General features: G+C 53.3%; 2 protein-coding genes across 12 annotated transcripts; one reads left to right on the top strand and one right to left on the bottom strand.

Moving 5' to 3' along the window:
- Nucleotides 1–1780: 1780 nt before the first annotated feature.
- Nucleotides 1781–8883, bottom strand: TTC31 (tetratricopeptide repeat domain 31). 11 transcript variants are annotated; one of them, XM_040623298.1, is made up of 13 exons: nucleotides 8731–8881; nucleotides 8479–8567; nucleotides 5025–5127; nucleotides 4684–4904; nucleotides 4425–4508; nucleotides 3892–3948; nucleotides 3711–3791; nucleotides 3398–3592; nucleotides 3095–3146; nucleotides 2922–3012; nucleotides 2692–2833; nucleotides 2374–2475; nucleotides 1781–2186 (listed from the first exon to the last, which is right to left on the bottom strand). In XM_040623298.1, the coding sequence occupies exons 1-13, from the start codon at nucleotides 8768–8770 to the stop codon at nucleotides 1890–1892; spliced, it is 1554 nt and encodes a 517-aa protein (XP_040479232.1). In that variant the 5' UTR covers nucleotides 8771–8881; the 3' UTR covers nucleotides 1781–1889. The 11 variants fall into 11 exon arrangements, with proteins under 11 accessions (XP_040479232.1, XP_040479224.1, XP_040479229.1 ...); XM_040623290.1 differs by having other exon boundaries at nucleotides 1781–2189; nucleotides 8731–8880; XM_040623295.1 differs by having other exon boundaries at nucleotides 1781–2189; nucleotides 8723–8862.
- Nucleotides 8884–8985: 102 nt separating this feature from the next.
- CCDC142 (coiled-coil domain containing 142) lies at nucleotides 8986–15503 on the top strand. The gene is made up of 9 exons (XM_008700498.2): nucleotides 8986–10098; nucleotides 10420–10506; nucleotides 10584–10733; nucleotides 10868–10998; nucleotides 11071–11184; nucleotides 14102–14216; nucleotides 14425–14602; nucleotides 14731–14930; nucleotides 15089–15503. Exons 1-9 carry the CDS (start codon nucleotides 9030–9032, stop codon nucleotides 15343–15345), a joined length of 2301 nt encoding a protein of 766 aa, XP_008698720.2. The 5' UTR covers nucleotides 8986–9029; the 3' UTR covers nucleotides 15346–15503.
- The last annotated feature ends 182 nt before the right edge of the window (nucleotides 15504–15685 follow it).

Consider the following 15685-nt stretch of genomic DNA (forward strand, 5'->3'; position numbering starts at 1 on the left):
AGGAAGCCTAGTGGAGTCCCCAGAGAAGTACCTCCCTGCTGCCTAGAACAAGGCCACATGAACGGTCTTCCTATGGAGTCACCATAATATAATCACCCCTCAAACAAACACAACCACCTCTCCCCAACTAGGCTTGAGCAAAGAACTTCCAGAACAAGTAATTCTTGTTAGGAAGGTATGATTGAGTCAAGTTTAATTGGCTCGGAGCTATAATCTCCCTCCACTTGAGGCCTCCTAAATTCCTGTCCAGTGCTTCCACCTCTCATAATCAGGCTTTGGGTGACTATGAAAACTCAAGCCTCTCCCACCAAAATGGCCTCCAGATGATACAGCCTCTAGCAGGGCCTAGAACAAGTGGGTGGGCATTAGGATCAACCAGAGGGCTTAATGAAAAGCGAGCTGCTGGGCCCCACTGTTGTTTTGCCTGATTTAGAAGGGCTGTCCATTTGCAGCGAGTTCTCAGGTTGCTGCTGGTCCAGGGACTGCACTTGGAGAGCCACAGCCCCAGGAACTCTTTATTTTGTGAAATAAGCAACAGTTCGCTCATACTTCTCTCTTTCCACTGTGGGGGAATCATGAATATATAGGACTGTTGCAGATAAAAACCAGTTTATTTAGCACCCATTATGTACCAGGCACTTAGTAGGTATTTTCTCACACTTTGACTTCCAGTCCTCACAACAGTCCTGTGAGGTAGGGATTGCCCCCATTTTACAGATGAGGGACCTGAGGCACAGATGTTGAGAGAACTGCCCAAGGTGACCCAACTTGTGATGGCAGACTTCATTCTGCTATACAGTATTTAACGAGCCTGCTCCATAAACAAAAAGAATTTGGGAAAGCCCTCTATAAAGGTTTTTCAACATCTCCTATACAGGTGTGAATGGTGTTGAGCAAGACCATCAGGCAGCAAGAATCATTTATCCTGATGAATGGTTCCTTGGGGCAAGGCATTCTGGGAGACCCAAGAGTTCCCTGCACACCCACATTTCAATGAGCTAAGCGTCCAGGGCAGGGTTAGGGAGGAAGCAGCCAGGGGCAGCTGCCAGGATCTTAGAGAAGAAACCGTAAGATCATGATTCTTACGTGGGAAGGAGGGAATGACAGCCTTCTTCGGGGGCAGTGACCCCTGGTAGAAATACTGAGTAAACTGACATGGGGAATCGCTCACTACAATGCCCAGTGCTCAGTGGAGACAGAGCACAGCCACAGGAGCAGCAGCCCGGGTGCCTGCTGAGGTCCCATCAGCAGGAGGGCCGGCAGTGGGGAATGTGGAGATGTGTGAGCCCCGACAGCTCCAGGCAGGAGCTGGTAAGGGACTTCCCAAATGCAAACCCGGGCGAATCCTCTAGCAGTTGGAGAGGTGAGACAATTGGGCAAAGGAGAGGACAGAATATGTACCAAATGACAGGAAACAAGGCATGAGGGGCTGCAGCTAGAAGAAACACGGTGAGAGCTGGGCTCAGGAAGACATGAGCATCTATCAAGGTGAAGGGTGGGACTCAGGCCTCATTCATCACCTGACCCTGTTCCGGAGCATAGAGCTCTGGCTGGTGAATGAGTCCCCCAAGGCCAAGAAGCAGAGCAAGCCCCACATGCTCCCTTCTGGGCCTGTTATAGTCTGAAAACCTGAACTTCTGTACAGTTCCCTCCTTAGCCTTGGTGGATTTTATTTTTCCTTACTGTCCCCAGAGAAAGCCATCAGCTTCAGAATCCAAGAAAGGTTGTTTCAGTGGACATGGGGCTCCTTTCTGTCATCACGTCTCTGTAGCAAGAGGAATGGCCACCAGGGCTATCTTTAATTATGGTTTTCGACTACAAGGTCTCAAGATATGCAGGCAACTGGGGGATGCACACATGGCCTTGTCCTATGAGGGACAGGTCCTCCATCATCTGGCCTGAGGTAGACGCTGGGGCTGAAGTTCCAGGATACCAGAGCCCTTTGAGGCGCCCTGGAGATGGAGAGGGTGGGGTCTTCTACTGCGAGTCTGGGGGAGGGGCGAGTTGGAGTGGCTCAGGTGACATGGGGGATAATGCAGGGGTGGAGACAGAAGGCCAGCGGCTCTCACAGCAGTGCTTGGAAGGGGGCTGACAGACAGGAGGCTTGAGGTGCCAGGCCCAGCAAGGGAGAATGGCTGCGGGAACCCAGTTGACAGATGTGGCGCCCGGATTCCTCCTCGCTGACCCTGCTGAGAAGGGAGAGAGGGGGCACCTGCTACTCCTTTTCAGCAGCACAGCCCATGCCCCTCATCCCACCCATCCCTGCCCCCACTACCAGCGGAGGCAGAAGGGAGCAGCGCCCGCTGTGGAGATCCCAGCCCGTTCTCCTGCTGCCCCCTCTCGGCGGCGCGCCAGTGGGCCCGGTTCCCGTACCAGAGCGAGGTGCAGAAGGCAAGAGTGGAGCTCCCGGGCTGCGTCAGGCTGCGAGCCGCCTCTCAGGGTCTCCTGGAACACAGCAGCTGCCTCCTCAAAACGCTTCAGTCCCAGAGGGATTAGAAAGAGGAGAGTTTAGATATCAAGGGGGTGAAGGAAATTAAAACTGCCTCTTCCTCAAACTGGCCTCAGCGACCAGTACCACTAACACTGTGACACTGTGGTACTAGGAGCTTTACCAGAAAATGTCAGTATAGACCCAATCCCTACCCCACGCCACCTGAACTCCACCTACGCTTCCAACCCCAGACCCCTTACCTGCAGTCCCATCAGGGCCTTGCCCAGGCGGAAGAGGCCCCGGGGCCAACCAGGTCGCAGGGTAAGGGCCACCTGGGCATCGGCCAGGGCCCACATGGGCTGACCCAGCCGCTCATGGCAGAAAGAGCGGTTTCCAAATAACCTGACGAAGACAAAGTGGCCAAAAGTCTGGATCCTCAACACTTTGCCTTGCTCTGACCTCCCAGCACAGTGGCCAAGCCCCCACTCACCGATGATCCCGGGGGTTGAGCTTCAAAGCCTGAGTGAAGAGAACCACAGCTTTGTGGTAGAAACCATTCTGGGCAAAGCTGGTACCCAAAGCTGGGGAGGAGAGGTGGAAGGGTTCAGATGGGGCTATCCCAGGGAGGGCGGGGTGAGGAGGGAGGGAGAGAGAGAGTCTCACTTGCCAGCTCCTGGCTCTGCTGTAAGGCAGCTGCCAGCAGTCCCGGAGATGCCTAGGGATGGGGAGCAAAGTCAAGCAGGACTCAGGCCTCAGCCTCCCCAGATCCTTCTCCTTTGTTCAAACAACGAATATGGCAGTCAGCATCACCCAACTTATGTAATTCTTATGACAGTTCTGCAAGACGGTTATTAGCCCTACCTTCCTGCAGAAGAAACTACCCTAGGGTCAGAGTGTCAGTGATGGAGCCTGACCCCAAGTCTCTTAATCCTAGAGCCAGAGAACTCCTTCTACTGGTCACCTCACCTCTGCCTTAGGACTCTGCCTGGGGCTCTCTTCTATTGGAGAGCTCCCTTCCTCCTGGCCCATCTTCTCTTGGGGGCTCCGGCTTTTGCCTCGAGGCTCCTGGCTCAGTCCCTTCTCTCTGCGGGCACTGGGAGGCCAATCCCCAACCTTGCGCAAAGCCAGAGACACGAAAGTGCTAGACAGATCCAGTGAGTCCTGTGAGCAGAAAGGAAAGTTAGGAGGGGGTGGGGATGAAGTATGTCCTGGAGTAGGGGAAAGAGGAGGCAGGGGTGGGGTGGGCTGAGACCAGGAAGGGAAGGAAGGGGACTCTCACCTCTTCCTCACCACACTGTCCCTGAGGAGGGTTCCCGGGGCTGGATGGGGGGCTCCCATCCCCATCTGGGGTGGTCTTGACCTGGAGGGAAGGCAGATGGGGATCACCTTGAGCTGCCTGCCTTCTCAGCTCCTACCCTCCTGGCACCTAGTGTTCTTTGTACCTGCCTGGAGACACTCACCTTGGGCTCCCCACACTCCTGCTCCAAGCGCTCCTGTCGCTTGCGATCCTTTTGACGCTGCAACAATAATGATGATGATGCTGATGATATATTTTGAACAATGTATGTAAATACACACACACACACACACACACTTTGTATCCTGAAGCCAATTCTTTACGTGTACAATAGACACTACAGGTCGTGTACTGGGTTAAGAGCTTTGCATACGCTCTCGTTTAATCCCTGCAACTCCATGAGGCAGGTTTTGTTGTTATCCTTATGTTACAGGTGAAAAAGCAGACAGGAGAGTCACCAGGCAGAGGTCTCCCAGTAAGAAAGAGGCAGATTCCAACCCAGGTGTAGTGTGACTCCAGAACCACCACACCATATGGCTTCCACGAGACCCTCACCTCCAGGCTCTGAGCCCCTGGCCCCCTCTTGCAAGAGGATCCACTATGGGCCACCTTGAGTTCTTTCCTGTCCTCACAAAGTATCCCTCTTTCCCTCTCCCAAATCCCTCTGGGTTCCCACTCCTCCTGCCCTCCAGCTACCTTCTTCTTGAGTCGTTTCTTCTCTGCTTTCTGTTTCATGCGCTCCTCTTCAGCCACCAGCTCCTCAGCCAGGTGGTTGGCTTCCTGGAGAAGGAAAGGCAGGTGACAGGAAAAGAGAGAGAGAGAGAACAAGAAAGCCAAGGGGAGGCCAGCAGGATGGAAGGACCCTGAAAAGTCCAGATTAGGGGGCAGAGAGAGGAGGGAATATGGCAGTTGGAAGAGCCCTGGGAGGGGTGAAGCCCCTTGCTGACAGTCTCACCTCTTCAGTCAGCAGGAGCTTCTGGGGCATGGCCACCTGAAGTAGGCTGTCTGAGCCACCAGGGGCGGAGGCAGAGGGACTAGGGCGGGGCTCAGACCTTTGGGGAGGATAGAGGAAGGACTTTCGGAGACCACAGTAGGTGCCCAGTCCCTTAACCCCCTTGGCCATGTCACTCTGTTCAGGAGTTTTCTCCTCGTCACAGAAATGGTCCAGGAGGTAATCTGTCAGGAGGGACAGGGAGAAGGGAAAGAAAAAACTATATGAGAGAGAGGAGCATCTGAGGGCCAGCCCTCCCCAGGGTACCAGCCTCGATCCCTGGGCCCGGCCCCTGCACGCCCCACCATGGTGCTGCAGCTGTAGCCGCCCGCTGCTCCCGTCCACATGGATCTGGTGCAGGCCCTGGGGGTCACTCTCCACAAGCCGTCGAAGAAAATCCACTATGTCCTGGGAGGGGGAGGGGAGGGGAGGCTGGTGTTGAGGGGAGCTCTAGGAGAGAACGAGGGGCTTGGCTGGGTTGACCCCTCCACCACGCTGACCATAAACCAGCCAACCAGCCTGGAGAACGTTACTGGCTGACCTCTGCCCACTCAGTGCCTGAAGCCATGCTGCGCTGGTTTTCCTGGCATGTCACCTCCTTCACTACTCTCCTGCTTCCCAAGGCTTCTGTGTGGCCTTCAGCCCACCCTTCACCATACAAGATCTCCTCCCCTTGCCCTGCCACTAGGTCAGCTACACTGAGGCCCAAAAAGAGCCCTCTTACCTGCTCTTCCGGCTGTGCCCCCGGCCTACCCTTGAATATGAGCAATCCTATAGAACTCGGGCTACCTCATGCCTAAATGGGTGCGGCAGTTCCTGGCCGGCCTCTGCGCTGCATGTCATCTGGTTTCCCCCAAACCAAGCTCTCAGCCGTTCCTTCCCTACTCAGAAACTTCCAGTAATCCCCTGCTGCCAGGGCCGCAGGCAGGACTGAGTCTAGCTCCTCAGCCTGTGATTTGGAGCCTTCCAAAGAGCTCCCTGGCTTACCCTCCTCATCTTCCTCTGTAATTCGCTCCTGCTTCGCTGCTGTCATCCCTCCGCTACCAGGTTTCTTCCAGTGTTGGGATCTTCCCTCCAACTGTGCTCGAACCCCTCCTGGCTCGGAGCTTCTCACCACACCTTGTCTCACCTCCAAGGTCCAGTTCAAATTCCATCTTCCCTCAAACCTCTTCATCTCCAATGATCTCTGCCCTCACTCAACCAAGCTGTACTCACATAGCCTGGGTTACACAATTTAGAATCTTTTTTTTTTTGAAGATTTTATTTATTTATTTAACAGAGATAGAGACAGCCAGTAAGGGAGGGAACACAAGCAGGGGGAGTGGGAGAGGAAGAAGCAGGCTCACAGTGGAGGAGCCTGATGTGGGGCTCGATCCCATAACGCCGGGATCACGCCCTGAGCCGAAGGCAGACGCTTAACCGCTGTGCCACCCAGGCGCCCCCACAATTTAGAATCTTATTATTCACTGTTTTTTATCGCTCTCTCAACTGGCAAGAAGCATGGAGCCGGAAAGAACACTTTGCTGCTTGCATCTTAGTTCTGGCTTTGCCACTGCCTGGCTCTTTGATTTTAGACAAGTCATTTAACCTCTCTGAACCTTGTCTTCATCATTCACAAAATGAGATAAGACTCTTTAAGGCTTCGCCCGTTACACTCTGTGGTTCTTACGAGAATCATTTCCTTAGTTAGTGTCAGCTTTGGAGGAGGACAGGAGTCATCTTGTCCTTGTGTGGCCTATTCAGGCCTAAACAGGGCACACATCCGACTAGGTGGTGGCCCACTGACTGAGAAACTTAGAAACCACATGAAACTCCAGAGTGCTCAACTAATGCATAGGAAGGACTTCAGATCACTGAGGTGTAGTCATCTTTCTTTCTTTCTTTTTTTCTTTCTTTCTTTCTTTCTTTCTTTCTTTCTTTCTTTCTTTCAGATTTTATTTATTTATTTGTGNACGGGGAGCCCAATGTGGGGCTTAATCCCTGGACTCCAGGATCATGACCTGAGCCAAAGGCAGAGGCCCAACCAACTGAGCCACCCAGGCGCCCCTGTAGTCAACTTCCTAAACAGTTTTAGAGCCAGGGTATCCTTCAGGAGATAGTCCTGACTCAACAGCATCTTCATTGACACTGCTGTGTGCTTTCATCAAGTCTTATTCTCAAATTCAATTTCCTGGTGCGTTTAATTCAACTTCCTAACTGGCCCAGTCTAGCCATCTCGAAAAACAAACCAAAAAAAAAGGATTTCCTTGACCTTCTACCTCTCCCCAGAGCATAGTCTATGCTACTCTCTTAATTCACCACATGGCCGAACACAATCTGGCTCTTCAGTCCTCCATGAACCATCTCCTACCCTCTGGTCCTACCCCTAGCTGCACTGGTCAGTGGTCTCCTCTAAAGTTCCTACAACACACCGAGTGTGCTCCCATCTCAGGGCTTTTGTCCTTGTTACTTCCTCTCCCTGGAATGCTCTTTCCCCAGTGAATGGCTCACCCCTTCAGATCCCTGCTTAAACCTTCCCCAGGAGGCCCTTTCTGACTACTCCTTTTAAAAAAGAGAAACTCAACTTCACTCAGCACTCCCTATCCTTCTTGTTTTACTTTTCTTTGCCTCTTTCACATTTGGCATACCACATTGTTTATTTGTTGACCAGCTGCCTCCACTAATTCAACGACTAAAAGGATTTTTGTGTTTGGTTACTGCTGTCTTCCAGTGCCTAAAACTGTGCCTGGTACATTGGTGGTGCTCAGGAAGTGTGTTGAATGAGCAAAGGCAGAGAGATTGATGAGGAGACTATTCTATTAGAGATGCAGCCAGGAGCTGGGTCTGAAGAACCCTGTGGACCCAGTGAGTTTGGACTTTGTCTTGTCAGTGATGGCAGTGGGCCTGATCTGGAGAGTGAAGCACTCAAGTGAAACAGCACTGGGGAAGGAAATGATTCTAGGAGTGGAATGTTCAGTTAGCAAGCCCCTATGACTATTCAGACCAGAAAGAATGAATTCTTGAACTAAGGCTGCCAATAAGTGGCAGCAGGATCAGGAATGGAAATGATGGGCTTGGGCCAAGAGACATTTCTGAAATGGATTTTAGTGAATGACTATGTGAGGTAAAGGAAAGGAAGGATTATATACAATGATTCTTAGATATCTGCATTAAGCAACTGGATATCAGTTTGTGTTATCAGCCAAAACTACCGTTAGAGGAAAAGCAACCAACTTGCAAAGATGATGAATTAACCAATGGACTTGCTGAGTTTGAGGTTTTGGAGATAACCAGGAAGCAGCTGGAAATACAGCTTCTCAAGTGCTCCCAAATCTGATCCTGTCCCTCCCTCAATAACCCCATCACCTACTTTAGGACATCCAAGCCCTTGTGTCAGACAAAGCATTTCAAGCCACTTGCTGCCTTCATTTCTTACAGTTCCAACCAAACTACTCAAGTCTCACTTCAGTGAAGTTCTGTAAACTTTTCCCTGCCTTGGCGTCTTTGCTCACATTCTTCCCTCTGTTCATAGTATCTTACTCTAAGGAACTCCTACCCACTCCCCAATTCTCAACTCAGAGACCCTCGTCCGCCCAATCCTGCCCACTTCCATCACCCTCCATTTGCCACGCGCTCATCCAAGCCCGAGCCCGAGGCTATGCCTCTACGGAGCCCTCGGAGCCCAGTGTGGCGCCCGGCGGTGGCGGGGCTCAGCACAGCTGGCTGGAAAGAGGCGTAACCGAGATAAACAGGGCGAGGGAAAGCTAGGAGTCCTTTTACCTCAGCGCCGTAGTCTTCAGGACCGAACTCCTGGCAGAGTTTGGGGACAGCAGCGACCCCCAGCGGGCAGCCAGGCCGCAGAGGGCAGTCTATAGTAAAGGAAGGCGGCGGCGCGTCAAGGGGCTCGGGATGGACGGGCCGGAGCCCTCCATCCACCGCGTGAAGCACAAGACCCTACTGAAAACAGGTAGACCCAAGTGGGGTTGTCCCTCCCCTCCTGGACCCCCTTCCCGTCTTGTCTCACCTGCTTACCTAGCTTTATCCGCCCCACCGTCTTCGGAATCGGCGCCATCTCCCATCAACAGTGACCCGAAAGTGAAAGATGGTCTGGTATTTGATAGCGCCGAGGGGCGGAGTAGGACAGGGTAGGCCGCCATCTTTGTTAGGGGCAGAAGCCTCCGATTACGGAACGCGAGAGAGTTCACGACGCTCCCGGCGGCTCTCGGGCTAGCGATGACGGCTCTTGGGACGGGGCGGAGTCCCGGCGGCGGCGGGCGTTGGGCAGTGCGGGGAAGTGGGAATCGTTAGGTTCGTTCCGGACACGGCGCCCCATGGCCCAGGCGTCTCCCTCTGGTGGCCTTCTGCCTCCGCTCGCTACCGTGCCGCCATTGAGGGCGCAACCCGTAGGCGCTGTGGAGGAGCAGTGGGAGAGAAGGCCGGCGGGGACTCTCCGCGGAGACTTTGGTGGCTGGCCGTGGCTGCCGGCTACCGGGAGCATCCCCTGCCTGGAGCCGCGGCCCGGTGGAGCTCGGGGAGGGCGGCCGTGGTGGGCGGCGCCGGCGGACGCGGGAGAGCACCGCGAGGAGGGCGCCGCGGACTGGTGGCGGGAGCCGGCAGCCGGCCGCCCGATCCCTCCCGCGCTGCAGCGTCTCCGGACCGTGTTGCTGCGGCTGCTTCGCGAGCGGGAGCAGCTCCTCCAAGCCCGAGACTGCGCCCGCTACCTACAGGCGGTCGTGCGCCTCCTGAGGATCCTGAGTCCCAGCGCGCCAGTCTCCGGCGCCGGCCCCTTGCCTCAGCTGTGCGGCGACCTGCTACCGCACTCTTCTCGAGGGGCTGTCCTGCGAATCGGCCTACGGGAGACTCCCATACCGCTTCTGCTGGCGCGCCCCGTCGGACTGGCCGCTCAGCGCTTGGAGGCTGCCATCGAGATGCAGCTTCGGGCTCTGGGTCGGGAGCCGGCCAGCCCTGGCTTGTCCTCCCAACTTGCCGACGCGCTGCTGGCGCTTCCCGCCTACCACCAGCTGCAGGGAAAAGCCTTGAGCCATGTCCCCGGGGCAGCGCGCCCTTTCCCGCCGGCCCGTGTGCTCCACCTCCTGACGGGGGAGCGGGGTTGCCAGGTGGCAGGTCAGCTAGATGAGGCGCTCAAGGGACCGGGCTTGCGGGATCAGCTCCGCAGTCGGTGCCAAGAGGAGCGGGAGCTGCTGCCCGGGCTGCTGGGGCTGCTGGGGGGCGTGGCGGATTCAGCCAGCAGTGGACTGGGGCTTGAAGGGGCTGGAGCCCTGTGGAGCCGGTACTGGACCCTGCTGTGGGCAGCTTGTGCGCAGAGTCTGGAACTAAGTCTAGGACCCTGGAGGGACCGCAGGGCAGCGGCACAACAGCTGAGTCAGGCACTGGGTCAGGGTGAGTGATGGGCCTGGGTGGGCATTTGGGAAGACTGGGGTCTCTTTCTTCTCCCTAGTCATGTCACTCCCCTGCCAGCCAGACTGCAAAAGCAGGCCCTATATAATGAACACGGTCACCCCCACCCCTTACTCCCACCTCCCCCCAAGCCTCCTCCCCACCCGACAGGCTATAGCATCTGGGCTTTCAAGACCAGTCTTGCTTTCCACTCAAGTCTTGAGTCTTGGTGGAAGCCTCCCCTCTTCCCCCATCATTGAATGAGCAGTCGTTCTGGAAAAGAGAGGCCTTCTTTTCAGGCTCCAGAGCCATTTCTCCCACTAGCATCCCTGCCTCAGGAGTGTGAGAAGGAGTTGGCTTCTTTGTGCCGCAACCTATTTCATCAGTCTCTTACCTGGAGCTGGGACCAAGGTGAGAAGAAAGGGGCATCGGGAGTGAAACAGCCCCAGACTGCCCCTTCCTCATCAAACCGTATCCCTCATCCTCAGGCTTCTGCCAGGCCTTGGGATCTGCTGGTGAAGATCAGAGCAGCCTTCCCTCATCCTCTCATACCACTGAACTTTTGCAACAGCTCTTCCCTCCTCTCTTGGATGCCCTTCGAGAACCCAGGTCAGGGCTGCTCCTCTGTCAGCCTCCAGGTGAGACGAGGTGCTGGGGATGGAGGAACAGAACAGTTCAAGATGTCCCCTTTATTCTTTTACTCTGTTCTGAAGCCCGCCTCCTCCCAGGGGGGTTCTCTGACTCCTCAGATACTCCATCCTCCTCTCCCCAGGTCCTGCACCACTTGCTCTGGGGCTCTGTACCCTGCAGACCACTTTGGTCTGGTTTTTGGGCAAAATTCAGCAGCATCTGGCAGTGTGGGCCCCAGGTTCCTTGCTGGTCCTGATCCAGAAGAACTTACCTGTGAGTAGCTAGCAAGTGGGAAGGGGAGCAGCCTGGGCTGGGCTCAAATCTCACTTCCTATTTCTGCCAAAGCCTCTATTGCACAAGGCAGAAGCTCTGTCTAGACTGGCCTCAGAGGAAAGTTTGGTCCTGGAAGTGGAGCAGCAGCTGGGCCTAGAGATCCAGAAACTAACTGCACAGATCCAGGTGAGAAGAGCAGGGGCCCTGACAGTGGCAGTTTAAGAGTCAGTTCTGTGCCCAGTTTTGGGGTTGGGGTGGTGGTGGTGGTGGTTGTGGAACATTCCAGTGACTTGGAATCTCCTTGGAGTCTCTGCTGAATTTATCTTCTCTTGCTCTGTTCATTTTTTGTTCTCTCTTTCCTTAGCTTGTTATGGAAAACTTCAAACATATACAAAATTAGAGAGTAGAGTATAATGGAACCCCATATTCCTACCACTGAGGCTTTAACAATTATCAACTCATGGTCAATTTTGTTTCATCTATATGTCAGGCTCTCATTTTGTGATGTTAACAGCCACTGATGATCACTGCCTAAATCCATTCTTTCATTAGGGGGTGCAAAGTGGTGATATTCCAATTCTATCACATCTTCATTTATTAGTTGATTTACTCCTATAAAGGAAATTTGCCCTCATTAATTACTTGGTTACTTTGAAGTATATTTTGTAGAGAAAAAGCAAGATAAATGATTGAATCTTTCCTTTTACCTACTAGCTTTTTCTAAAAAGCTTTTATTTATTTATTTGAGAGAGAGAGCACGAGCTCTCTTGTGGGGAGACGCAGAGGGAGAGGGAGAAGCAGACTCCCTGCTGAGCGCACAGCAGTGGGGGTGGAGAGGCTGGATCCCAGGACCCAAGGTCATGACCTGAGCCGAAGTCAGCCACTTAACCACCTAGGGGCCCCTCCTTTTACTTACTAGCGTTGAGATGATGTTTCTTCTCTTCTCTACGTGTATCATTTACACTTTTATTAAAGTAATACATGTCCATAGTTTGAAAGTGAAATAGGATATTATTTTAGAAGGCTTCTAATGAAAAAAATAACACTTTAATTGCCCCCACCCCACCTCTGATTCCTGTTCCACAGTGATAACCTTCATCCACTCTTGTCTGTCTTCTAATATTTTATTTTCTTCCAAACTGATAAATAAAATTATTATACTTCTATTTTAATTTTTCCCCATTTTGCACAGTACCTGTTCCTACTACGGAAGATGTTTCTGTTTTTTCGTTTTCTCTTCCTGCACAAGTTTTTCCTCTCCCCTGAGTAGGGGCAAGGCTATAGAGTTCAGGCTTTGCCCTTTTGCTCCTTTTCTTTCCACATTCCTGCTTACCCACAGTGCCTTGGTGCTATGCATGTGCCTCCCCCCCCCCCACACAGTTTAGCCGTAATCTACCATCTGCATCTGCCTGTTCCACCTCAATTTATTGCTGCCTCCTTCAACTCAACATACCCCAGAGCAGGCTCCTTATGAGGATGTTGGACAGTGATGGCCATGGGAACTGAGGAAGGAAGGCCACAGCAGGCATGTCGTTACAGAAGCTCCATACAGGGTCTGTGGCTCGAGCTGGTGGCTAGGCAGCCTCAGACAAGTGGCAGGGGTTACTGGAGGTGGGCAGTTCATAGTTCCTTGAGGGTGTAGTGGGAAGATGACCTGACCAAGGCAGAAACTCTGTGTGTGTGTATGCGTGTGCACACACACTTTTGTCTAAGGTTGGGTGGGGGACTGTGGAGGAGAAAGCAGGTTGGCATAAAACTGTGGAGGGCACTGAACACCAGCCCACAGAATTTGGGCTTTGTCTCATGAGTGATGGAAAGCCGTGGGAAGAGCAGAGGGGAACAGTGGAGACCGTGATAGAGTCCGATCCAGCTGTAGTGGTCAGCTTGGGAGGTGAGGAGACATAAGGGAAGCGTCCAGCTCCGGGTAGTCATGAGAACAGGGATAGGGACGATGTGCCTACCATGTGAACTAACCATTGTGGGAAGGACTCTGTGTGCCATGTTCCTCTGCCTGGTGATTGCACTGTTGGGTATCTGCTCTGGGCATTCCACCGTATATGGCACTGGGATGGGAAAGAAGAATCAGACGTTGTGAGTTCTCTCCCCAACTGGACTGTAACATCCCAGACAGAAAGACATTTCATAGTATGACCTTGTGTTTCCTCAGTGTTGAGTGCAGGGAGATTCCTAACAAATGTCATTTGACAAAAGGGTAATTTCCTTGGCATAAATAAGAGGGAGTTTTGGTTTTCAGAAGAGAGGAAGAATTTGGATTTAGGATAGGCTGTTGTCACGATATGTACCAGGAGCCACATGAGCTCCACTCCCCTCTCCCCTCCGTCCGACCCCCAGGCCCCTTCCTCTCTTCAGAATAACAGGCATTCAGTCACCTTGTCTTGACAGAGCTACCACATTACCTGCTTCTTGGGGTTCCTCTCCAAGATGGGCTGAGACACCCCTCTTTTTTGCTCTCCCATTCCAAAAAGATAACCTATCGAAGCACAGAAACTAAACCAGCACATGGGCTTTTCCTGCTCTATAGGTTACACTACTCTGGGGAAATGGAAGTAGGGTGTAAAAAACATTCAGTGTAAGGACATTCCAAAGGTTCCTGAATCTCAGAAAGTTACAGTCATTGCTCCTGGTCTGCGTATAGTTCCTGCCTTCCTTTCATAGATGATGGAAGATCACGTACTCCCCCCTCTCTTCAGCCTCTGCCTGTTTGTAGATTGTGTAGACCCCTCTCTCTAGCAGTTGCTTTGGAACATTCGTAGTGGTGAGGGTGTCTCCCTCTTTTTGTCCTATTGATGTTCCTACAGAGTAAAATTAACCTGGAGGATGTCTAGATGCTGAACCAAGCTGAGGAGAGCAGGGTAATCCTATGGCAATTGTCTATAATCTTTTCTGGGTCCACGCCTTTAGGAAAACCCAATAAGAGCTAGGGAATCTCTCCTCAGAACCGCCCAAGCCCACAGAATTATGCTTACAATTCTGTTCCGGGGCTTTATGGAAGCCAGGTTAAACACCTCAGATTTAGAAGAACATCATAACTTGGCAAGTCCCTAATAGATAAGCCCCTTTTACTTTCTCCGTATCTCCACAGCTCCTGCCTGAAGAGTCACTAAATCTCTTTTTTCAAGAATGTCATAAACAAGCCACACAGGGCTTCGAACTCTACATGCCACGGGGTCGGTACTGGCGGCATCACCTCTCTCCTGGTAACTCCTCTTCCCAGCATCCCCTTCCATAGTTCCCAGGGGTAATGGTCTCCTGATCTCTCCAAATCCTGGGTCCACTCCTCTGTCTCTGCCCTCGTCCTCGCCTTCTCTGCCCCTGCAAATCATATCATCTTCCCCCAAACACTCTGTTGGGGGTCAGTGGATCTCCATGGCCTCATATCCTGTCCTTTCTCTTCTCTCACTCTAGAACTGCCCAGAATTCCTAGTGAGTATGCTGGGTTGGTGGTTCGCACCGTACTGGAGCCTGTATTGCAAGGATTGCAGGGATTGCCACCCCAAGCCCAGGCCCCTGCCCTTGGCCAGGCACTGACAGCCATCCTGGATGCCTGGCTTGACCACATCCTTACGCATGGGATCCGGTTCAGGTGTGAAGAAAAGGAGGCAATGGCAGAGGGCTGAATGGAACTGGAAAACGGGAGGGGATAGGTGGGGCAGAGCAGTTTAGAGAGGCAGTAGAGGCAGGTGGCCACATTGTACCTTGGCCTTCATTCAGCCTGCAGGGGGCGCTGCAGCTCAGACAAGACTTTGGAGTGGTCCCTCAGTTGCTGGAGGAGGAGCAGTGGGGCCTGTCCCCCGAACTTCGCCAGACTCTACTCTCGCTCAACATCTTCCAGAGGCTGGATGGGGCCCTGATGTGTCTATTCCAGCAGCCCCTGCCCAAGCCTGAAGTCCAGAGGAGGCCTCCGTGTTGCTGTGAGTCACTCTTCCCCAACTCTAGGCTCTCTTTGCCCTGCCCCTGGCTACTTTGTGTGCCCTACCTCCCATCCTCATCAGTGACCTCGTGTGGTTGTCAATAGTGGTCAAACCCCTTCCTCCTGCCCACTGCCTGTCTTCCACTCCTGCCTTCCCAGGTACATGCAATGAGGTGCAGTCCATGGAATTGTCCAGCAGCAGTCTCAACAACCTGGAAAGCTTGGAGCCCCCTCTTCGGCCTGGAGCACCCCCAGCGCAGACAGCTCAGCTGCTAAGCACACTACGGGGTGGGGGACCTAGCCCAGAGGCTTACCTGGTGGGAAATCAGCAGGCCTGGCTTGCCCTGAGGCAGCACCAGCGCCCCCGCTGGCACTTGCCTTTTCTTTCCTGCCTGGGGATCAGTCCTGAATCCTAAGGAGAGTGGGACCAGGAGCCAGAAAGTCAGAGCTCCCTATGCCTGGCTGGAAAAGCCCAGACATTTAGAACTGTATATCAATGAAGCCTACATTTGGGAGCTTAGAAGAAAGGCTACCTGAGAACCACAAGCTACGCAGAGCCTGGACTTACAAGCAAAGCATCCAAGATTACTCCAGTGCCTGCCATCCAGAGTAAAGGGCCAAACCACAGCCTGGAACCTGAAGGTCAGCATCTGCGGGAGGCTCAGGCCTAGTTCCCCAACAGTGAAGACCTCTCAGGGCTAGGCGCTGGGAGAAGGGCCATAGGGTTGGATCCCAGGGGAAAGGCAAAAAGAAAAA

Source organism: Ursus maritimus, unplaced genomic scaffold (assembly GCF_017311325.1).
Source record: "Ursus maritimus isolate PB19 unplaced genomic scaffold, ASM1731132v1 scaffold_6, whole genome shotgun sequence".
Taxonomy (NCBI): Eukaryota; Metazoa; Chordata; class Mammalia; order Carnivora; family Ursidae; genus Ursus; species Ursus maritimus.

Coding starts and splice junctions, on each gene's coding strand:
- CCDC142 (XM_008700498.2), top strand. CDS start 9,030: ATGGCCCAGGCGTCTCCCTCTGGTGGCCTTCTGCCTCCGCTCGCTACC. Junction 10,099..10,419: donor GAGTCAGGCACTGGGTCAGG/GTGAGTGATGGG, acceptor TTCTCCCACTAG/CATCCCTGCCTCAGGAGTGT. Junction 11,185..14,101: donor AACTAACTGCACAGATCCAG/GTGAGAAGAGCA, acceptor GTATCTCCACAG/CTCCTGCCTGAAGAGTCACT.
- TTC31 (XM_040623287.1), bottom strand. CDS start 8,770: ATGGCGCCGATTCCGAAGACGGTGGGGCGGATAAAGCTAG. Junction 8,568..8,730: donor GGTGGGGCGGATAAAGCTAG/GTAAGCAGGTGA, acceptor CCTTTACTATAG/ACTGCCCTCTGCGGCCTGGC. Junction 2,834..2,921: donor CTCAACCCCCGGGATCATCG/GTGAGTGGGGGC, acceptor TGTCTTCGTCAG/GTTATTTGGAAACCGCTCTT.